Source organism: Protopterus annectens, chromosome 6.part0, assembly GCF_019279795.1.
Source record: "Protopterus annectens isolate FY-2018-M chromosome 6.part0, PAN1.0, whole genome shotgun sequence".
NCBI lineage: Eukaryota > Metazoa > Chordata > Ceratodontiformes > Protopteridae > Protopterus > Protopterus annectens.
This window is the reverse complement of record NC_056737.1, coordinates 1,849,464,807-1,849,489,445: the sequence shown is the minus strand read 5'-3', so window position 1 is coordinate 1,849,489,445 and position 24,639 is coordinate 1,849,464,807. Positions and strand designations below refer to the sequence as shown.

Here is a 24,639-nt window from a genome sequence, read left to right as displayed (position 1 = left end):
TGTCCTGCACCCCCTCACATGGGGGGCTGTGCCCCCCAAACCCCCCGCTCTTTAAATATACAAACTCTGAGGCCGCACTTTAACGCAGTAAAGGGAAGATTTCCCTTACTGCATTGTAGTGCGTTTTCAGAGTTGGTATATTTAAAGAGCGGGGCTTGCCCCCCTGCCTACAACAGTTAGTTTTTTTTTTTTTTTTAAATCATATGTTCAATATTTGAAACTTCGAACATTTAAATTCGATTATTTAAAGTTTGAAGTTTTCAAACTTCGAACATATGATATAGACCCACTTTAACATATGCTATGTCTTTCTCAAAAATAACAAAGGAGGAGGTCAATGAAGGATTTTATTCCTGCATGTATATTTTTAATGAATGGTTTGCTTTTACCAAAAGAGGTACAAACCCAAATTCAGAAAGACAACATATTATTAACTAACAAAAAATGAACTAACAAGTTTTTTTTTTTTTTATTACTTTGTAACAGTTAGCAAAGAAGAAGGAAAGGGAAAACAAACTACTGGGACAAAAAACATAAAAATGGATAAAATTCCACTAAACTTGAAAACATTTGGCTTAAAAACAAGTCAGAAAGTGAATTAATTACAAAGAATGCTAGCAAAATACAGCCACCTGCAAATTTTGTGACATCGTTTACCACAGGAATTCAAAACCAGATAGCCTGGGGCTGTTTAGACATGCAATGTTGAGCACAGCAACAAGATCTGTAGAAGAATGACACTGCAGTGCAATCTGGACAGGGAAAGGGACAAAGACAGCCGAAAAACACTACATGTGACAAAATGTACTAATGCCTGCTGGTCTAATCACACTGGTACCAACGATGGACCTCTTCATACAAGATCTTTCTCTTATTTCCTCTATTAAGAAGGCTGCAGTTTGAGCTTAAGATGGTCTGTGAATGGTTTGCTCAAAACTCTTCAACAACTGGCAATTAAAATAAATCTGTTCTTTGCTAAACAATAACTAGCATTATTAACTGACATATACTGCTGTCAATCAGACCGTGACTGCCTTCTCCAGGCAACTCAGAGTCCTAAGCATCTTTCAATACTCCCATTATAACAAGATGTTTGTCAGGATTTAAGCTCAACTCTAGGTAGACTACAGTGCTCATAGGCTCATACTCTCAACTGTCAAACTGAACACCTCTTGACTTCTGAAAAGCTTGACTGCCGTAAGCACATGTTCATTTTTTCGGCATGTTAATTTTTTCGACTGTTTTTTCATCTATCAGGATTATTTTTGAAGACTGACATACTTCATTCTTAAAAACATCCTGTGACCTGATATCCTTGAGTACATTACTAAAGCAACTTGCTCAACTCAAGTTTTCTCAACAATACTGCCGACATTCTACCTGTAATTAAAGCAGCAACTCATGCCTTTTAGAAGTACTATGGACAGCAATAGCTTATTTTAAGACAGGAGTAAATGTTAACCTTTTGACATTTTGAGACTCATTAGGGAGAGTCCTGGATTAATGATATTAATTGACTGAAAATGCGGGCTTAAGTCCAAGACTGCTGTTTCTCAGTATATTCCACTTTCTCTGATGTACATCAATCTCAGAGTTGGACTGAGGGATACAAAAAAACTGTAAAGGAGAACAGTGACGTCTGACATTTGCTGTTATCCTTTTATTTTTCAACCATTTTTTTTTATTTCTTCAGTTCTGCATCTCACACTTATGAATTGTGGAATTATAATATAGAGCCTCAAGTGTTATTAACTGTAACACATAAATGACCTTTCAATGAAGTTACCCTTCACTTCTGCAGTAGAATATTCTATACGAAGTGTGGTTTTCCCTCCCTAGTCCTCAAAACACCATCAGATTTCAACAATCCACAGTAAGCACCCAAAGACTTAAGAGAAAATGTATATTTTTCTGCACCAACCTGTACAGAACCACTTCCCACATGTATTAATCATGGTGTCTTGCCCAAATATCTTAAAACAGAGATGCAAAAAGATCTCATCAGCACAGAAAGCAAGAAAAAAAAATGTCTCAGCTTTTGCTCCTGACCACATGACTATCAAGCCTCCCTCTCTCACAAGCTCTATTAGCTTATTCATTCCTGTGAGGTCAACAGCCTTACAACCAATTAATTCCCCTGTGGGCAAAGTTGAGTACCAGGAGCAATGTATTCATGCATGGGGAATTAAAGGAAAACAACGGGATATCAAATCAAATATCTCTACCTGATGTCTCCCTAAAATCCTGTTATGTGATACAGCCTCAAAAAAACATAACCGCAGCTTTAAAAAAAAATTCACTATTCTCTTTTACTGCTTAGGCTTCATACTTTTCCATACTGTTTGACTTTCAGTTTTAAAACCAAGATGAAAACTGTCTAGTCGTCTCTTAAATAATGATGTCACATCTGCCATAGCTCTTGCTGAAGATCCTGGGAGGTTTCCTCCCCCAAAGTGACGTAAACACTGCCTTATTTGCATGCTGTACAGAATCCCTGTGATCCTCCCACATTGTGATGTCAACACTGCCTTTCCCAGCACACTGTTAACCTAATAAATGGACTAGGTGCTGTGTGGAACTCCTTTTCTGTGTTAGCAAATCTGGTCGACTCTATTCATGTGAAGCACTTCTTCTTCACCAGCTTTGCTACTTCATAAGTAAGGTAAGTCTTATTACTTCTTAATAGTGTATCCTAAATGTAATTTGTCCCTGTTTCTATGCCTCCCTAGCCCTGATATTGTGTCCTCCCAAGTTTTTAATTGCACATTAGTGGAGTTAATCTTTTCTGTTTGTAAGGGTGCCACGTGCTTCCCTTCGCAGCTGCATTTTAGCTTGGCCTACTTATTTTCATTTTGATCCAGGGTTTATATTTCCCCAGTTATGTTTAATGCTTGATGAGTTATGGCGGATACTATTTGCTAACAGAAGGGAATAAGAGAAAGTGGAATGTGTGTGTGTGTGTGTGTGTGTGTGTGTGTGTGTGTGTGTGTGTGTGTGTGTGTGTGTGTGTGTGTGTGTGTGGGGCTGCTTACAAGCCAAAGCAGAGTGCTCTCCAGGGGAAAATGAATACTGGTTCAAACAGGTAGACACATACTCAAAGTTAACTGTAGCTGTTTGCAGACAGTTCAGACCCAGACTGCGCTTTTCCGTTTGTGCCTTTGTCCCACTTCTATGTATGGCTTTGTCCTAATTTCTTGATCTGAGGTTCATAGGTATTTCAGGATCAATTTATCCTTGCTTTTGAACCAGATTTCTCTGCTTGGTTAGTACACTGCTATAAAATGTAAAAATCTAAATCATTGTAGAAGTAAAGCAGTGTGTGTCTGCGTGTATGTATGCACTACCATAATTTTTTTTAAATATTGACTCAAAAAAGCATGTGGGTGCTGTCATGCAAGTCTAAAATATTTCAAGTTTATAGTGCATCATTTGTTAGCTATTTAAACAGGAAGGGAAAATAAGTGGCAGACTGCTTTGCAAAGCAGGGATTATTGCCAGTGCTATGTTGCTTGGTTTTAAATTTGACAGGAGTAGTGCAACAAAAAAAGTCTCCCACTGTAAGGAGGAAAAGGCTGACAAGCAAACAGTACATTACTCTGGTCACCTGCTGTGACGTGCTGTCAATCACATGCAGATAATGGGTCAAATTACCCTTGGCTCTTTGACAGCTAGGGAAGGTAGGTGTGAAGTGGGAGGGGGAGATTCCTTGAAGAGCTAGATTTCAGCCTTCACAAAAGAAAGCAATTTAGCATTTCTAAGATGAAAGGGCTAGAAAATGCACCTTTCAGTTCTGTTCTGTAGCATTTGCACTGCTTGGGTTTCAAGTGGTCATTTAAAAAGGATAACATTTTAACCAAAATTAGGGGATTTTAAGACTGCAGTGAATGCCTGTTAAGTCAATGAAGTGACAGCAGCTTAAGGCAAAACGTGGCAGATCTGATGCAATTTTTTAGAGACCAAGTATCCCAGAATGCATTATTTGAGGCAGAGTAAACAGTCTGAATTTTTTCAATATGCCAGATCCCATGTGGTCAGAGTCAGAAATTGCATCTAAAAATATCTAAAAAGCTCAAAATAGTCTCAGAGTGCTATTAAAATGTAGGAAACATCAAACCATGATGAAATTAATATGTTTTTTGAGTCTGAGGGCGCGGTTGTCCTTTAACATCTTTCTCTTAGCTTTGTCACTGCACCTCTACACATGCCTGCAGTTGCCTAAAAGAGTTAAACATGCAGTGGATATCTGCAAGGGTGTCTTTCAAACATCTGTAAGTGATGACATGTCAGTTGGCCCTGCCTCCTTTGAAAGCAAGTTAATCCAGTGATCCCTGATCTCTACCACAGATTCAAAATAATTCCATTCCCCAAAAATGTCTCTCCAGCCCTTCCCCCAAAAAGAATAGTGCAAACTCCACCTCATAACTCCTCTCTCTCTCCCTGGACAATGCCTGCGGCACTCGGGCTAATCACTAATCAAATCTGGGTCATCTAAGGTACAGTCAAGTCTATCTTTCTTTGCACGGAGCGGTCATAAACAGCAAGCAAATTTTAGCTTCTCTTACCAAATTCCCTGCGATACTTGGATACGGTGCATGTGATTACAGATAACTACTGTACATATTGCACTTAAAAGTTGTCATGATATCTTACAATTATGCCTGTAATTTTGTCTATACATTATAATCTATACTGCATACACTGCTGTTACCATATTGCTTAATGGACTATTCACCCAACTATAAAAAGAAAAAAAAGGAAATTGAATTTCTTACACACACACCACACACACACACACACACACACACACACACACACACACACACACACACACACACACACACACACACACACAAAATTACTTACCTGTGCCACATTTAATGTTGTTGAAACTTTTTCCTGCTTTGCTTCGACAGTTCGGAAGCTGAAAGCCCTTTCAAGGACAGACTGATCAAGGCCTATCAGTTCACATATTTCCTTCAGTTCTGAAACAAGTGAAAGCACACATCACTATATACACGTTACAAAGAGATGCAGCAGATACAGGTGGATGCTTTTCCTGCTATGCACCTGCTACCCTTCTTTAACCACTGCTGCATACTTCAAGTGTTCATTATCAAGACATTCTTTAGCTCAGTCCTGAAGATTTATCTTATTTTTTGACAGTCTTGGTCAGCTGATCCAAGCACATCTTTTCCAGCCATAAACAAGGGCAAACTTATCAGATCCTCATCCATCCATCCACAACCCCTGGATGAGTTCTAATAAGTTTCCCCTTGTTTATGGCTAGAAACGATGGGCTTGGATCTTTCCTTCAGTAATGGCTATGCACATTAAACAAATGAGCTGCAAGTTCATGGTAGGCTGAAAAATGCTCACAACAATCTAAAATCTTACAACAAAAATGTTTCGCAAAAATAAATATGACATTTGTACTATGTTACAGTGATAAATAAGCATTCACCATATCAGAATATTTTGAAAGGCCCTCTACTCTCAACACCTGGTGGGATTTTCTCTTCTGATCTCCCAAACTTGAAGTGGTTCTGAAATTCTCTAGTTACTGGGCTACATGCTGTGATGTCCCATGCCACCAAGGACAGTATGATCAGCCCATACACTTCCCTACACACACACACACACACACACACACACACACACATATATATATATATATATATATATATATATGGTTTACCAACATAACCCAGAAGTGCACTCCGTTGAATGGTGGCATGTTGAAGTACAGTTTCAAAGGGGCTACACATCGAACATACTAATGGCAAACCTGCATCACTGAACGTCACATGTAATCCAACTGCCATATATGTATAACAGTGAATTTCGAACCATTGGTATTAACATGGTTCGAAATGGGGATGTGAGATCGTTTTCACTTTCGACATTCCAGTTCGGCAACATAACCATTCTGAGTGCACTTCTGCATTTTTATATATATATATATATATATATATACACACACACACACACACACACACACACACACATATATATATATATATATATATATATATATATATATATATATATACACACACACATACATACAGTGGATATAAAAAGTTTACACACCCCTGTTAAAATGCCAGGTTTTCGTGGTACAAAAAAATGAGACAACAAAAAATAATTTCATAACTTTTCCCTCCTTTAATGTGACCTATAACCTGTACAATTCAATTGAAAACCAAACAAATCTGTTAGAGGAAAAAATATAAAAAAAAAAAAGTTATGTACTCACCATAAAATTCCATGTGAGTTGTTCATCTCACCTTCATTCTTACAGATGGGTTTGGAGCCGATTCTCGTCTCCGAGTCGGCCAACTACAAAACTCAAGGTCTTCAGACAGCTTGAGGCCAAGTCCCTGTCCCATGATGCACCTTGTGTTACCTCAGATCTTGTTTGCTGCCTCTAACAATACTATATGCCATTTTATCCCTATTTTAGGTAAAGAAACCATATAAAAGACAAAGCAACCATGATAAAACATGAATCTCAGTCCTCGAAAAAAGCCTGGAGGGGGTTTGAGGGTGGGAAGTAAGAATGAAGGCGAGATGAGCAACTCACATGGAACATTATGGTGAGTACATAACTTCTTTATGTGAAGTTGTTCTATCTCGCTGTTCATTCTTTATAGTGAGTACATAACTTCTTTATGTGAAGTTGTTCTATCTCACCATTCATTCTTACAGATCGGTAGCATCCCAAGCACCGTCTTTCTCGGGTGGCTCACGGGAGTTTGTTCCTCAGGACAGTGGAACCAAAGGAAGCCCTGCTCCTGGAGGCCCTATCGACTTTGTAATGAGTGATAAAAGTTGAGGCTTTGACCAGTGGCTGCTGCACAAATACTGTCTATTGGTAGCTTGGCAGTAAAGGCTGAAGATGTGGAAACAGCTCTGGTTGAATGAGTCTTTATTTTGCGTTGCAGAGGTATATTGGCAGCTGAGTAAGTAAAGGTGATGCAATCAGATAACCATTTCGACAGAGTGGTTTTGCTTTTCTGGTCTGACAAGGGAACAGAAAGTTGTTCAGATCTTCTAAATTCTTTGGTTCTATCTAGGTAAAATCAAAGTTGTCTGTGAGCATCAAGTTTGTGCAGCATGCACTCCCAAGTTATTGGTGTGTTTGGGAAAAAAAATGGTAATTCTATGGTTTGATTAAGGTTAGTTTCAGTACAAACTTGAGGTAAGAATGAAGGATTTGTTCGTAGTGAAACTCTATCAGAATGAAAAATCAGATAAGGGGGTTTTATAGACAAGGCCTGTAGTTCTGAAACTCTTTGGGCAGATGTGATGGCCACTAAAAAGACAGTCTTCCAAGACAACAATTTCAAGTCACATGAAGTTGGCTCAAACGGTGGACGAATGATGCATGAAAGCATAACATTTAGATTCCAAGGTGTATAAGGAGATTTGACAGGTGGTCTCAGGTGGAAGGTCCTTTTGAGAAAAGCTTTGGATAGCTTGTGTGACATTACATTAAAGCCTTCGGTACCAAGATGAAAATTAGAGATCGCAGCGAGCTGCACACGAATGGTGGCTGCAGCTACTCCCTTGTTGAAAAGCATAGTCAAAAACTCTAGCATGGAGGAAATAGGGGCTAGGTAAGGGTCAATGTTACTTTGAGAAGCCCATATGGAAAATCTCTTCCATTTGCTGAGGTATAACTTCCTAGTAGATGATTTATGAGTAGATATTAAAATATGCTGTGTTTCAGTTGAGCGATTATGGTACCTGGCTATGTTGGGAATTGGAGAACCAAGCTATCAATTTCAGGGACTCAAGGGAGGGATGAAGAGCCCCCGACGAGTGCAGCAGGTCTGGAACTGGGTCTAGAATCCACGGCTCTTCCAAAAGATGAGGTCAAAGAAAGGGAAACCAAATCTGATGAGGCCAGTGAGGGGCTATAAGAATGACGGTCCTTCCCAGGGCTTTGGCTTTCTGTAACACTTTGGATATCAGGGGTATTGGCGGGAAGGCATAAAGGAGACCCGGAGGCCAATCGTGTATTAGTGCGTCCCTTGCGGCATCTCTTGGAGGGGTGATTAGGGCAAAATAGCTTCTGCATTTTGTGTTCATGGGGGATGCAAAAAGATCGCAGTAAGGCTGGCCTCATCTGTAGAATATTCTTTCCGCTATTTCTTCTTTGAGGGACCACTCGTGAGGCAACAAGATTGCCCTGCTCAGTTTGTTTGCTATCATGTTGGATTTCCCCGGGATGTGCGTTGCTATCAGAAAGTGCTGGGTGGAGGTAGCCCTCTGCCACACTCTTAGGGCCTCTCAACAAAGGGAATAGGACCTGGTTCCTCCTTGTTTGTTTTATACCAGACCACTGACATGTTGTCCATCAGAATCGCAATTGTCCCCAGAGGGAGAGAGTCCTGAAAGTACTGCAACGCACCAAGAGTACTGCTCTCATCTCCAGGACATTGATATGCAGATGTGTCTCTTGTTCGGTCCATGTGCCTTGGGCTGTTCTTCCCTGAAAATGCCCCATCCACCCAATCAGAGAAGCATCCATGGTCACAGTGGCCGATGGTGAGGACAGGATAAAAGGATGACCTATCGTTACTTGGAGAGAGGTCAACCACCACCGAAGACCCTTTTTGCAAGAGTTTGTTAGAATGATGAGATGAGACATTGGGAATTCTTGATAGGACCAGTGCGTGAACAGGAGCCATTGTAGAATTCGCATGTGCATACGACCCAATGGAATCGCTATTATTGCAGCTGCCATCGTCCCTAGCAACTTTAGCACTTTTGAGGCTGGCACCTTGTCTCTGGATATGACATTCAGAATCTGCTGACGAAGTACTGATATCCTTTCTGATGGAAGTTTTAAAGTGGAGGTGGTGGTGGTGTCCAATTCTGCTCCGATAAAAACGATATGTTGCGATGGCGACAAGGCAGATTTTTCTGAGTTTATGGTAATCCCCAGTCAATTGCAAAGAGTAAGTGTGGTGTCCCTGGCTTGTATAAGCTGATGCCTGGTGGTGGCGGTGAGGAGCCAATTGTCTAAGTACGGAAATACCTGGAATCCCAAACGCCTCAGGTGAGCCATGACCACTGCCATACATTTGGTGAACACTCTGGGGGCTGTAGTGAGACCAAAGGGCAGGGCTCAAAACTGGTAGTGATTGGCTCCCAGCCGGAAGCACAGATGATCCCTGGATGGTCTGGCCATTTTTATATGGTAGTATGCATCCTGGAGATCTATTGAGCACATCCAATTGTCTTTCACTATGAAGGGAAGTATCGACTGAAGCATGACCATCCGGAACTTCTCCTTCTTGACAGACCTGTTTAGTCTGCTGAGGTCCAAAATAGGTCTCCAGTCCCCTGTCTTTTTTGGAACTAAAACGAATCTTGAGTAAGTTCCGAATCCTATCTGGTATGCTGGGAATGGCTGGATGACTCTTTTTTCTAGCAACCTTTGGACCTCTACTGTTGCTTGTTCCCTGTAACTGGGTGGAATGTCTGGGATTTTTGTTATCAAAGGGGGAGGAGTGGTGAAGGGAATAAAATATCCTCTGGAAATTATGCTTTGTACCCAGTTGTCATTTGTTATTTTTAGCCAGGCGTCTGGATACAAAGATAAACGACCCCTGACTGCCTCCAGAGTAGGACAGTTGGGCCTCCTTTCAGAAGCGCTGGTAGGGCTTCCCAAAGAACTGGTCTCTGTTGCCCTGATTTTGCAGACCTCCTCTGCCACGAGGGCAGCATCTTCAGTTACTGCCCTGTCCTATGCCCCTGGAGGGGGGGGGGGTTCATCAAGTGTTTCCAGAAAGGCTGCTTGGGCTTTTCGGAACCACATCTTTCCTCCCTTTTGACCCTTGGGGTAAGGTCTAGTAGGGGTGGAAAAATGGACTCCGACAGCAGACAGAGTCTTTCCTTCCTGCTCACACCTGGTCAGAGTTTCCTTAACTTTGGGCCCAAAAAGAGACGAGTCATCAAAAGGGGTAATGACAAAGGATGACTTAAAGGGTTCCGCAAAGGAACATAAGTGCATCCAGGAGTGTCTCCTAAGAGCAATTCCTGTTCCCGCTGCCCTACTCGTTCCATCAACTGCATATGAAATCAGATGAATGGAAGAGTTCACAATGGAATTAAAGGTAGCAAGCTGGGACGCAAAACCTTGGCTGTAGCTCACTCAGGTACTGTACCCTGTACATTATCTCACAGCTCTTTTAGGAGGTCTCTTTGCAGTCTTGTGAAATGTGTGAGGTAGTTCAGTGAACGCATGGCAAAAGTCGCTGAACTAAACATGCGCTTCCCGTATCTATCCATGATCCTAGAGTCTCTGTTAGGAGGATGGACAGAGGAAGAAGTTTCCGACATCTCCTTCTTCGTGACTGCAGCCACCGCCACCACCATGGCATCAACAGGCACACTCTTTGTGAGAAAGGTCTTATCGTGAGGGGCAGAAATACATGTATTGGGCCTCCTAGGGACAGGCTCCATGGTGTCCAGAGACTCCCACGCCCTTCGTGAGACCAGCTCCATAAGCTCATCAAAGGGCGGAGACACCCAAGAGGTGGAGGACTGAGACCCAAAAGCTTTTGGGAAGACTGACTCATCCTCAGTAGGGGATTAGTGGGCTTCTGGCCACTCCTCTGCTTTAGGATTTTCAAGATATCAGCAAATTAGACTTTTCAAGGGGGACCATGGGGACCCTTCTGATTCATCCAAGTTGGTGTCAGATGTGATAGATTCCTGCGGGGAGTCTAGATGCTTCCTCTTGCAAATTCTCTTCCTGGGAACCTCATCAGTGGGAGCTTCTGGTGAGGTCTCACAAGAGCAGGGACCACCCAGTGGGGCTTCCTGAGGCTCAGGGTCTCTACGCTTCAAAGGGATCTGTGAGGCAGAAGTAGACACAGGCGCTTTTAGGGAAGAGGTAGTTGGTCCTGAAGTTCTGAATGTCCTGGGGGATATTACTCTCCTCATGGCCTCAAAAGCACCTCTGCTCCAGTGGGAAGGAAACCCTGGATCCGAAGAAATAGATGATTCCCTCAGCACCGGATCAGTGGGCTCCGATCCATAGGTAGGAGCCAAACTCATCCGAGTCGAAGTCCCAAGAGGTAAAGTCGGAACCTAAAGATAGGTGCGACTATCCTCCCCTGACCCGACTGGCAAGTGACGGTTCCTAGACTCATTGATGGGCACTGAGGAGGTCTAAGTAATCGGAACCTATGGCACTGGAGCAGGTGTCGATTCCGAAGGCTCCACAATCATCAGTTCCAACTCCTCTGGCTCCGAAGGACTGGTATGGCTCAGTGGAGGAAAAGAAGAAGATGGAGGAACAGTTTTCGGTTCCGAAACCACTAGGGTCGGAGCCGATAAAAATTTTGCAAACGCCGGTGCCTGTAATAACTTCTGCACCACACGATCCACATCCAAATCAGATAGGTTTATCGAGGACAGAGATAAGTGGATCGAGGGTGCCACCAATTTTAAGTACAGTGACTTTAGTACTTTGGAGACCAGTTCCAGGACTGGGGGCTGGCTCTGAAAAGTTAAGACGGTTGGCTACAAAGGCTGTGGAGTTGACGTTGATATCTTTTTAGATGTTGTTGGATCCGAAACTCTATGCTCTAAAGAAGAAGACTTAGAGAACTTACAGGATTTCGGGGATTTACCAGCTTTATCATGGTCACCCAAAGCTTCCTGAAAAAATGATTTTAAAAGTCCTCTGTCGATTAGCTTCCTATTTTCTTTCATGCAGGACCCTGCTACTAAAAGAATGGCAGATGGAAAGTGCAGCTGTGTACACTTACCATAAATGTAGATGTTCGAGTGTATTCACTGTTGCAGTCATTACATTTGGGTAATCTGCTGGCAGGTTGCCCTCAGTCGGCCAGAATTCCAAAGTCTTGGGTCCTGCGTCGGTTGCTGTCTCCTCTTCCATGACGTCAGGTCATCAGGGGTATAAAACAAGCAGCCGATGCCATTTTCTTTAGTTTTTCTTGCCCCAGATGTCAGGTGCCCCTAAAAAGGTAGCAAAAAAATATATATATATATATATATATATATATATATATATATATATATATATATATATACATGCATCAATATAAACTTTACCTTCATCTACAAGCAAATACACCACATAGGCTGTAGAAGATAGAGAAGGAAAGATAAACTCCAGAATGAAAGGGGGATGGTGGACGCGTAACCTGGACTGCAACAGTGAATACACTTGAACATCTACATTTATGGTAAGTGTACACAACTGTACTATGTTCTTCGTGTTTCACTGTTGCAGTCATTACATTTGGGTAGAATCCCAAAGCTATGGTTGGGAGGTTGGAGCTAAACAGCATTAGGTGCGGCTATAAGGCCCTGCAGAACTTCAGTGGCAAAGCCTGCCCTGGACTTAAAGTAGAGGGGCAAATGATAATGCTTTGTAAAGGTGTGAACAGAAATCCAAGTAGCAGCCTCTAGAATGTCTTTGGTTGGTACTCCTTTGAGAAAGGCTGCTGAAGTAGCTGCAGCTCTGGTGGAATGAGACCTAATGCCCTTGGGCACAGGCTTACCATGGTGTAAGTAGCAGAAACGAATGCAGTGGCTTATCCATTTTGAAATAGTCTGCTTTGAAATAGCCTTTCCCTCTGATCCTGCAGCATATGTCACTAGTAATTGCTCAGTTTTTCTTAGAGCTTTAGTCCTGCTCAAGTAGAATCTTAGCTGTCTGTGCACGTCCACGGAATGCAGAATTCTATCCCCCTTGTTCTGCAGATTTGGATAAAAGTTTGGCAGATGAACAGTTTGGTTAAGAGCCACACTGGAAATCACCTTGGGCATAAATGTTGGATTTGTCCTCAGAGACACCCTGTCTGGGTAAAATATGATAAAAGGCTCCACAGCCATGAGGGCCTGTAGCTCTGAGACTCTTCTTGCTGAAGTAATTGCTAGTAGCAGAGCTGTTTTCCATGATAAAAACTTTACTTTATATCTGCAGTAGCAGCTGGTTCAAATGGAGGCAGGGTGAGCTTTTCCAACACATAATTGAGGTCCCATGCAGGTATTGGTGATCTTCTAGGAGGCCTTAAAATTTTGGCTCCTCTAAGATACTGCTTTAGTAAAGGATGAGAAAAGATTGGTGGCTCTGTATTGTAATGAGCCGAAATGGCAGAGGCATGGATTTTGATTGATGAGAAAGATAGGCCTTTGTCAAGCATCTCAGTCAAGTATTGTAATATCTGAGGAATATTTGGTTCTGCTGTATCAGTTCCTTGTGCTTGATTCCAAGTACAGAATCTCTTCCATTTGTCAGAATATGACTTTCTAGTACTAGGCCTTCTGGCTTCCAAAATGACATCCATCACAGCTTTACTGAGAGGTGTTGTTTGTATAACTACATGATCAGCCATGCTGCCAGGTTCAGTGTCTGGAGTTGATTGTGCAGGATCTGATTGTTTTGCTGGGACAGTAGTTGAGGTCTTTGAGGTATGGTCCAAGCTGGGTATTGAGACAAGTTCCTTAGGATTGGGTACCAGTATTGGCGGGACCAGTCTGGGGCAATTAGTATCATCGTTGGTTTCTCTTGTCTGACTTTTAGGAGGACCTTGGGATGAAGAGGCAGTGGAGGAAAGGCATAAACTGACAGGTTTTTCCAACTGAAGGATAGGGCGTCCACTTTCCATGCTTGTCTGTGATAAGTCCTTGTGCAGAATCTTTTCAACTGATAATTTTGAGGGGAGGCAAATAGATCTATGTCTGGGCTCCCCCATTTCTTTGTTATAATGCTGAAGACTTGGTGGATCTAGTTTCCACTCGTGAGGATCCATAATGTCTCTGCTTAAATCGTCTGCCAGCGTATTTTGCTTTTCTGGCAGGAATTGAGCTTGAAGATGTATTTGGTAAGTCAAAGCTGTATCCCACAGTGCCATGGCTAATCTGCAAAAGGGGTATGAGTGTGTGCCCCCTGCTTGTTTATATACCACATGACCGTGGCATTGTCCGTCTTTATCAGTAGTTGTCCTGGATGAAGTAAGTCCTTGAAAGCTGTCAGGGCATTTTGAACAGCTAGCATCTCTTTCTGGTTGATATGTAGATGCATTTGTTTTGGGGTCCATATGCCCTGAATGCATCTTCCCACCATGTGAGCTCCCCAGGCATAATCTGATGCTTCTGTTGTTAAGCCTTGGCTGGCAGGGGGTAGAGTGAAGGCCCGTCCCATGTTTTGGTGACATGCCTTTGCCCACCATAGAAACTCCTGTTGTAGGCAGGGAAAGAGAGGAATCATTGTTTCCAGACTGTGACAATGTTGACTCCATATACTTTTTAGGTACCACTGAAGTTTCCTCATATGCAGTCTTGCATATGGAATCAGTAGGATGCAGGATGCCATGAATCCCAAAGCCTGCAGAATTTGTCTTACAGATAACTGGGTTTTTGTTGCCATCAGTTTAAAGTAGTCAGTTGCCTTTGCATGTCTGGCGTGAGGTAAGCCATCTGGGCAGTTGTATGCAAGCTTGCACCCAGGAGTGTTATCTTTTGAGAGGGTATCAGTTGTGATTTTTTTCATTTATTGTGTACCCTAGGCATGTTAGAAGCCTTTTCACAAATGTCAGGTGTTGAAGAAGAATGTCCTTGTTCTCTGCTTGAATGAGACAGTCGTCCAAGTAAGGGTATATTTGAATACTTCTTTGTCTGCAAAATGCAATTACTGGTGCCAGGCACTTTGTAAAGACCCTGGGCGCAGTAGATAAGCCAAGGGGCAGTGCAGAGAATTGGTAATGCATTAAGCCAGCCTTGAATCTGAGGTATCTTCTGCACGATTGCCTTACTGGGACATGCAGGTATGCCTCTTTTAGGTCTAATGTCACCAGCCAAGCATTCTTGCCCAGCATGGGCAGAAGCTGCTGCAAAGTCAGCATTTTGAATTTTGGAATGTCCAGGTATGTGTTCAAAATCGATAAATCCAGTATTGGCCTCTAGGCCTTGTCCTTTCTGGGTACCAAGAACTGACTTGAGTAAAAACCTTGTCATTTTTCCTGTTCTGGTACTGGCTGAATGGCTCCCATATCCATGAGGGACATAATCTGTTTCTGTGCCTCTGCCGACTGATTTTTTGGTAGATCTGGCCAACCGTTTGCCATTGGCAGAGTATGGAAATGGAATCTGTATCCCTGTGATACTATGTTTAGCACCCACTTGTCCTGGGTTATTAACTGCCAATTTTGAGCAAAAAGTGCTAATTTTCCCCCTAAGGGTGCTGCCAAAAGATAAGTGTTTGGTGAAGGCAGAGGGAAGTCATTGGGACTGTTTTCTGTAGGTTTGCGCCTTATCTCCTCCAGATTTGGAGGTAGAAGCGCCCCATTGATTTGACCTGTATGAATCTTGGGCCTAGTATCTGGAACCCTTAGGGCATCTGGATTTGCCCCTTTGAGCTCTGTCTAACACAGGAAAGGACCAATTTTTTGTAGGCCAGTGTCTACTGAATCTTGGTGGCTGCACTTGTAAGTACAGTTTGCATAGACTTAGCTTTGTCTTCCATTTTCTTTAAAACCTCTTTTGCCTTAATACCAAACAGAGTATCATGCTGCAAAGATGCATCTAGTAATTTAGCTTGAACGTGATCAGGCAAATTTTGTTCCTTTAGCCAGGCATGCCTCCTAATCACATATCCAGTAACTGTTGCCCTGCAGGAGGCCTCTAAGGAATCAAAACCACATTGCAAAGTATGCTTTCCAATCTGTTCAGCTGCATGCAATAATTCCTGTAATTCCTTATTTTCTGCACATTCAGAAATCAACATCATTTTCTGTTTCAGCAATCCCATAACATGTTGTTGATACTTGAGCATATGAAACTGGCAGTTTAAGGCCCTAATTGCCAAGGCTGCAGATGTATAAACCTTTTTTCCCCATCTATCCAGTGCCCTTGAATCTCTGTCAGAGGGGGTAGGATTTTTTGCTGCTGAGGCCTTAACTCCCTTTGGACCCTGTGAAATAGTTTCAGGGTCAGCAGCAGGGTTTCTAAATAAAAATTTGTGTGAGTCAGGGACCCTGTAATATCTGTCAGGCTTGCTGGGAGCCGGAGGCAAGGAGTCAAAGGTCAAGCTTGACTCCGAAAACACATCATCCACAATGTCTAAAACAGGGGGTATGGCTAAAGGCCTGTGCTGCGGGAGAAGAAGGAAATCCCTGAGCCTCTTTTTTGATTCTGAGAAATCTTGACCCTCCCAGTGAAAATGCTCCCTCAAAGTATGCAAGGTTTCTCCAAATGAATAATCCTCAGGAGGTGATGCAGATGGTATAGACTCCTCTGCATCAGAATCCTCATAGGGAGGTATAGATAATTCCTGATCAGAAGAGGAATCAGAAGAAATAGAAACCTGATCTGAAGATTCATAATCAGTGTCTTGCCTAGGCCTCTTATCTGGAGGGGGATGGGAACCCCTGATCAAGGTAATAAGGTCTTCAGCCATTTTGATCATCTGTTTTTTAGGCATAGAGGCCTGTGCACGTGGCTCATGCATCGTTTTTTTAGTTTTAGAAGTTGCTTTTGTCTTTGGTTTTGCAGCTGTCGTCGGTTTGATATAAATATGTTGAGGCCTGGATACACCCTCAGAAGCCGGTGCCTGCTCAGCAGCTCTGGACCCATCCAAGGGAGATACATCCGTGGGTCCAATACTTTGAATATCTCGTGGCATGCCGAAGTCCACATGGGTGTCGATAGGGGCCTGCAACTCTAAAGTAGCGGGTATCAGTGGCTGCGAAAGCGCCTCACTGAGTACTGATGACTGGCTTAGGAGAAGCTTCGTCGTCGGTTTTGGACCTCGACTGTCTCTCTCTGTCCTTTTCTTTGCATGTTTTATGTACTCCGGTAGTCGGACTGCTATCCGACGACATTTCTGGGTAGTTAAATCTGTTTCCAAAATATTTTGAGGCAAAAATATACTAGTGCATTGGTTAAATCTAGCACAAAACCGACAGCCAGGCACATTGTGATCAGGGCCTAAGCAAGGAAGACAGTATAAATAGAAATCCTTATGAGGTATTTGCTTCCCACAAGAAATACAATTATTAACTTTTTCTGACATCGGTATGGAGCAAGAAAAAAGTTTCCCCAACGGGGTACTTAGCTTTAGTGAAGACTTCGGTTCTGAAACTCAAAATTTGAATATTTCAGGAGTCGGCCAACTGGTACTTGCAAAATGCTTCTGCTTCAGGCACCGCACGGCAAGAAAGACTAAAGAAAATGGTGTTGGCTGCTTGTTTTATACCCCTGACGACCTGACATCATGAAAGAGGAGACAGCAACAGACGCAGGACCCAAGACTTTGGAATTCAGGCCGACTGAGGGCAACCTGCCAGCAGATTACCTAAATGTAATGACTGCAACAGTGAAACACGAAGAACATCAACTCTCTTGTAAGTGCAGAGCACCCAACAGTAAACACAACTGACGTGACTATCAGTCACAGACATTTTCTGTCCACACTTTGGACATTTTTTAAACCCAGACTTGGGTAGTTTTTTTTTCTCCTGATCAGCTATAAGAAGCAAATTTTAAATGCACACAAGAAAAACTATTAATAAAGGTATTAAAGTCGCACACAAGTATTCAACAAGTCCAAACACACTAGTATTTTAAGCAATAAGCAGCTCTTAAACCAAACTGCCTCTATAATACTAAATAGAATCTAACTATTAAAAAGTACAGTTGTGTACACTTACCATAAATGTAGATGTTTGAGTGTATTCACTGTTACAGTCATCAGATTTGGGTTATCTGCCTACAGGTAGCCCTCAGCCGGCCTGAATACCAGAGTCTTCAGATTTCTGCGTCGGATGCTGTCGCTTCTTCCATGACGTCAGGTCGTCAGTGGTATAAAACATGCAGCCGACGCCATTACATCAGTTTTTCTTGCCCCAAATGTCAGGTGCCCCCACAATAGGAAGCAATTATATGGTATGGAATACCCCCAGCAAAAAGCAAATACACATGATATAATATATTCCAAATAAGAAGGAAAGGTAGAACCAAGAGAAGTCAGGGGGCTGGAGGGAGGGTAACCAGGACTGCAACAGTGAATACACTTGAACATCTACATTTATGGTAAGTGTACACAACTACATTATGTTCTTCGTGTTTCACTGTTGCAGTCATCACATTTGGGTTGATTCCCAAAGCTAAGGAAGGGTGGAGTCAGTTAAAGAGCATTGGGGCTAGCAATAAGGCCCTGTAAAACTGCTGTGGCAAATCCAGCTCTGGATTTAGAAAAGATAGGCAGGTGGTAGTGTTTGGTGAAAGTATGTACAGAGTTCCAGGTAGCAGCTTCCAAGATGTCCCTGGTAGGGACTCCTCTGAGGAATGCTGTAGAGGTAGAGGCAGCCCTGGTGGAATGTGATCTTATTCCCTGTGAGGTAGGTTTTCCATGGTTCTTGTAGCAGAAATGGATGCAATTGGCTATCCATCTGGAAATGGTTTGCTTTGAAATGGCCTTTCCCTCTGCCCCTGCAGCAAAACTAACTAGCAGCTGGTCAAATTTTCTGAGAGGCTTAGTTCTGTCCAAATAGAATTTAAGCTGCCTGTGCACGTCCAGAGAATGCAGTATTCTTTCCCCCTGTTCTGAAGATTAGGGAAAAAAGTAGGCAAATGAATGGACTGGTTAAGCCACACTAGACACTGCCTTAGGCATAAAGGATGGATTAGTCCTGAGGGAAATCCTGTCCACATGAAAGATAATGAAGGGTTCCACTGCCATGAGGGCCTGCAGTTCAGACACTCTTCTTGCTGAAGTAATGGCTAGAAGTAAGGCTGTTTTCCAAGAAAGGAATTTCAACTCTGCTGTAGCAGATGGTTCAAAGGGGGAAGAGTGATTTTTTTCCAATACAAAGTTAAGGTCCCAGGCTGGAGTGGGAGCTCTCCTGGGGGGGGGCTTAAATTTTTGGCCCCTCTAAGGAATTCTTTTAGCAGGGGATGAGAGAAGAGGGGTGGCTCAGTATTATAATGTGCTGAAATGGCACATACATGAATCTTAATTGAAAAGAAAGATAGGCCCTTGTGGAGCAATTCTGTTCAATAATCTAGAATATGGGGTAAGCTGGGCACCGTTGTGCCCCTCCCCTGAGCCTGGCTCCAGGAACAGTATCTTTTCCACTTTTCTGAATAGGATTTTCTAGTACTAGGCCTCCTTGCCTCAAGAATGACATCCAGCACCTGCTTACTGAGGGCTGCTAGGGGTGAGCTCAGGGTATTAACCAGGCTGCAAGGTTCAGGGTTTGAAGCTGAGGGTGCAGAATCTGGCCCACTTGCTGGGACAGCAGGGAAGGGTCTGAGGCAGGTGCCATGGTTGTAGCACTGTCAGACTGCACAAAAAGGGATACTAGTGCTGGCGTGGCCAGTCTGGGGCAATCAGTATTGTCCTTGGTTTGTCCTGTTTGATCTTTAGAACCTTCAAGAGGAGAGGCAGAGGGGGGTGCATAAATTGAGAGGCTTTCCCAGGTAAAGGACAGGGCATCCACTTTCCAAGCTTGACTGTGGGGAGTTCTGGTGCAGAATTTCTTCAACTGATAGTTCTGAGGGGAGGCAAACAGGTCTACCTCTGGTATCCCCCATTTGTTCCTCAAGAGCTTGAATATTTTGGGTTCCAGTTTCCATTTGTGTGGGTCTATGAGATTTCTGCTTAGGTCGTCTGCCAATGAATTTAGTTTGCATGGCAGGAATTGAGCTTGCAGGTTCACTTGGTAGTTCAAGGCTGTGTTCCACAGAGCGATGGCTAGTCTACAGAGTGGGTAGGAATGGGTTCCCCCCTGCTTGTTTATGTACCACATAACTGTGGTGTTGTCTGTCTTTACTAGTAGTTGTCCTGGAAGAATAAGGTCTTTGAAGGCTATCAGAGCGTTCTGTAAGGCTAACAGTTATTTTTGATAGATATGCAGGTACATCTGATTTGGGTTCCATTTGCTCTGAATGCACTGCCCTGCCATGTGAGCCCCCCCCCCATGCATACACTGATTCGTCTGTTGTTAGGGTTTGGGCGGCAGGGGGTAGAGTGAAAGGGAGTCCCTTGTTGTGGTAGCAGGACTCTGCCCACCAAAGGAACTCTGCCCTTCGACAAGGAATGATAGGAATCATTGTTTCCAGGTCCTGAGAATATTGACACCATAGACTTTTTAGATACCATTGAAGTTTCCTCATATGCAGTCTTGCATACGGAATCGACAGAATGCAAGAGGCCATGAACCCCAGGGCCTGCAGGGTTTGCCTTGCAGATAGCTGGGTTTTTGTGGCCAGTAGGTTGAAGTAGGTTGTCAAATAAACTTGTTTCTCCGGAGTGAGGAATGCCATCTAGGAAGTTCTGTTCAAGCTTGCTCCCAGGAATACAATCTGTTGGCAGGGTACTAGGTGTGATTTCGTCTCGTTGATGGTGTACCCCAGTGAGGTTAGAAATCTCTTTACAAATGCCAGGTGTTGTAATAGCAAATCCTGACTTTCTGCCTGAATCAGGCAATTGTCCAAGTATGGGTAAATCTGAAATTTTCTCTGCCTGCAAAATGCAATGGCTGGAGCTAGGCACTTTGTGAATACCCTGGACACAGTAGTTAAGCCAAAGGGAAGTGCAGAGAACTGATAGTGCATGGAGCCCGCCCTGAAACATAGGTATTGTCTGCAGGATTCCCTTATTGGGATGTGCAGGTAAGCTTCTTTCAAGTCTATGGTTGCCAGCCAGGCATTCTTGGCTAGCACGGGAAGAAGCTATTGAAGAGTTAGCATTTTGAATTTTGGAGCCACCAGAAAGGGGTTGAGAATAGACAGGTCCAGGATAGGACGCCAAGAGTTTTCTTTTCTGGGAACCAGGAACAGTCTTGAATAAAAACCTTGTCCCCTTTGTTCTGCTGGGACAGGTTGAATAGCCCTGATACTGAGGAGAGAGAGAGCACTTGTTTTTGGGCCTCCACCAACTGATTTGGGGGGGGGGTCTGGCCATCCACTTGGGGTTGATAGTGAGTGGAAGTGGAATCTGTATCCTAGGGAAACTATGTTTAAAACCCATTTGTCCTGAGTAATGAGTTTCTAGTTCTTTGCATGCAGGGGCGAGCTTTCCTCCTAATGGAGCAAGTAGTTGAGCAGGGCTTGGAAGAGTTAAAGATAAGTCATTGTGCCATTTTTCCATAGGGGGTGGCTTACTACCCCCTGCTTTGGAAGTGGGAGGCCCCCACTGCTTAGATCTGTGCAAAGCCTGAGACTGAAGTCGTCTGCTGTTTGGAATCAGAAGGCCTGGAAGGGACTGGAAAAGACCAGTTCTTTGAAGGCCAATGACTACTAAATCTAGGCAGCTGTACTTGTAAGAAATCTTTAACAGTTTGCATAGATTTAGCTTTTCCCCCCATCCTTTTGAGGACTTCTTCTGCTTTGTTGCCAAAAAGGCAGTCTTGGTTTAAGGGTGCATCCAGTAATTTAGCTTTGACCTGATCTGGCAAATTTTGTTCCTTAAGCCAAGCATGTCTTCTAAGTACAGACCCAGTGACAGCAGCCCTGCAAGATGCTTCTAAAGCATCAAAACTACATTGCAAAGTATGTTTACCAACTTGTTCCGCGGAATGCATTAACTCTTGCAAATCTTTGTGTTCAGCACAGTCAGGAATCAAGATCATTTTCTGTTTAAGTAGTCCCATAATAAGCTGCTGATACTTTAATATATGAAATTGGTCATTTAAAGCCCTAATGGCCAAAGTAGCAGAAGTGTATACCTTCTTACCCCATCTGTCTAAAGCTCTAGAGTCCCTATCAGAAGGGGTAGAATTTTTGGCAGTAGTAGCCTTAATGCCTTTTGGTCCTAGGGAAATGGTCTCTGGATCTGCAGTAGGATTCTTGAAGAGGAATTTGTGAGAGTCAGGTACTCTGTACCACCTGTCAGGTTTCCTGGGAGCAGGAGGCAAAGTGTCTGGGGTAAGGCTGGATTCCAAGAAAACATTGTCTACAATTGCCAGGAAGTACAGTTTTGTATCTACCATAAATGTAGATGTTCGAGTGTATACACTGCTGCAGTCATTACACTTGGGTTATCCTGCCGCCAGGCGGTCTTGCAGTTGGCCCGAGTTCCAAAGTCTTGGTCCGGCGTCAGTTGCTGTCGCTTCTTCCCTGACGTCAGTGTGCCAGGGGTATATAAGATGCAGCCGACGCCATTTTCTTCAGTTTTTCTTGCCCCAGATGTCAGGTGCCCCCAAAAGGGTAGGCAATGTAAATTTCTAATAAAACATACATAAGAAAAGCAATCAACCTAGACTGCAGCAGTGTATACACTCGAACATCTACATTTATGGTAGGTACAAAACTGTACTATGTTCATCATGTTACACTGCTGCAGTCATTACACTTGGGTAGAATCCCAAAGCTGAGGTAGGGTGGCTGGTTCTATAAGGCATTAGGGGTGGCTATAAGGCCCTGCAGGACTGCAGTGGCAAAACCAGCTCTGGATTTAGAGTAAAGAGGCAGATGGTAATGCTTGGTGAAGGTATGTACAGAACTCCAAGTTGCTGCTTCCAAAATGTCCTTGGTAGGTACTCCTCTGAGGTAGGCAGTTGAAGTGGCTGTTGCCCTGGTGGAATGAGACCTAATGCTGTTAGGTGCAGTTTTACCATGGTGTGTATAGCAGAAACGTATACAATGCCCTATCCATTTTGAAATGGTTTGTTTTGAAATGGCCTTTCCCTGTGTTCCTGCAGCATATGCTACAAACAATTGTTCAGTTTTCCTGAAAGCTTTAGTTTTGTCCAAGTAGAAGTGTAACTGCCTGTGTATGTCCAAGGAATGCAGTAGTCTCTCCCCTTTATTCTGTGGATTTGGATAAAAAGTTGGCAAGTGAATAGTTTGGTTTAGAGCCACACTTGATACCACCTTTGGCATAAATGTAGGGTTTGTTCTTAAAGACACCCTGTCTTGGTGGAAAATGATGAAAGGTTCCACTGCCATTAGTGCTGAGGTTATTGCCAGGAGCAGAGCAGTTTTCCAAGAGACATATTTTAAGTCTGCTGAGTTAGCTGGCTCAAAAGGAGGTAAAGTTAATTTTTCCAAGACGAAGTTGAGGTCCCAAGTTGGAGTTCATGCTCTATGGGGTGGTCTTATGCTTTTAGCCCCTCTGAGGTACTGTTTTAGCAAAGGATGAGAAAAAATTGGTGGATCTGTGTTGTAATGAGCAGAGATGGCAGAAGCATGGATCTTAATGGATGAAAAGGAGAGGCCTTTGTCCAGCATCTCAGTCAAGTATTGTAGTATCTGAGGAATATTTGGGACAAAAAGATCAAGGCTGTGAGCCTGGTTCCAGGCACAGAATCTCTTCCATTTATCCGAATAGGCTTTCCTGGTGCTAGGCCTTCTGGCCTCCAGAATGACATCCATAACAGCTTTTGGAGAGAGGCATTGGTTGCTTGACTAAGGAATCTGCCATGCAGCCAGGTTTAAAGTCTTGAGCTGGCCATGAAGTATCTGATTGTTTTGCTGAGTCAATAGTTGTGGGATTTGAGGCAAAATCCATGGTGGACCTTGTGCTAAGTTCTTTAAGATTGGGTACCAGTGCTGGCGTGGCCAGTCTAGGGCAATCAGGATCATCTTTGGCTTTTCTTGTCTGGCTTTTATGAGTACCTTTGAAAGGAGAGGTAGTGGTGGGAAAGCGTATACTTGTAGGTTTTTCCAGCTGAATGAGAGGGCATCCACTTTCCATGCTTGTGGGTGGTAAGTCCTTGTGCAGAATTTCTGTAGCTGACAATTCATTGGGGATACGAACAGATCTATGTCCGGGCTCCACCATTTTTTGTGTTATCATCCTGAACATTTGTGGATGTAATTTCCACTCGTGCGGATCCATGATGTTTCTGCTTAAGTCATCTGCCAGTGTGTTTTTCTCTCCTGGCAGGAATTGTGCTTGCAGATGAACTTGATAGGTTATAGCTGTGTTCCACAAGGTCATGGCTTGTCTGCAAAGGGGATATGAATGAGTGCCCCCTTGCTTGTTTATGTACCACATAACTGTGGTGTTGTCTGTCTTTAGTAGTAGTTGTCCTGGATGCAGAAGGTCCTTGAAAGCTATAAGGGCATTTTGTACAGCTAGCATCTCTTTTTGACTGATGTGAAGATGCCTTTGTTCTGCGGGCCACTTGCCCTGAATACATTTTCCTGCCATGTGTGCTCCCCAGGCGTAATCCAAAGCATCTGTTGTCAGTGTTTGCCTGGCTGTGGGTTGAGTGAAAAGCTGTCCCTTGTTGAGGTGACAGGCTTGAGCCCACCATCGAAACTCCTGTTGAAGGTAAGGAATAAGTGGTATTACTGTTTCCAAACTGTGACAGTGTTGAGACCAGACACTCTTTAGGTACCATTGTAGTTTCCTCATATGCAGTTTGGCATATGGAATTAGTAGTATGCAAGATGCAATGTAACCCAAGGCCTGCAGAATTTTTCTTGCAGGGAGTTGGGTTTTTGTTGCCATCAATTGGAAATAACTGAGTCAGTTATCCTTGCTTGTCTGGCGTGAGATAAGCCATCTGGGCCATTGTATTTAAGCTGGCACCCAGGAATATTATCTCTTGTGAGGGCACTAGTTTTGATTTCTTTTCGTTTACTGTGTACATTAGGCAAATTAGCAGTCTTTTTACAAACGCCAGATGCTTTAGAAGA

At 43.3% G+C, this 24,639-nt stretch overlaps 1 protein-coding gene across 4 annotated transcripts in view; it reads right to left on the bottom strand.

Annotated features, from left to right (window-relative positions):
* Positions 1-24,639, bottom strand: part of MYO1B (myosin IB) — a 2,891,345-nt gene that overhangs the window by 1,010,468 nt on the left and 1,856,238 nt on the right. For all 4 annotated transcript variants that reach the window (XM_044075201.1, XM_044075202.1, XM_044075203.1 and 1 more), the window contains exon 11: positions 4,864-4,982. In XM_044075201.1, the coding sequence (XP_043931136.1) occupies positions 4,864-4,982 (119 nt within the window). The remainder of the gene's footprint in view (positions 1-4,863; positions 4,983-24,639) is intronic.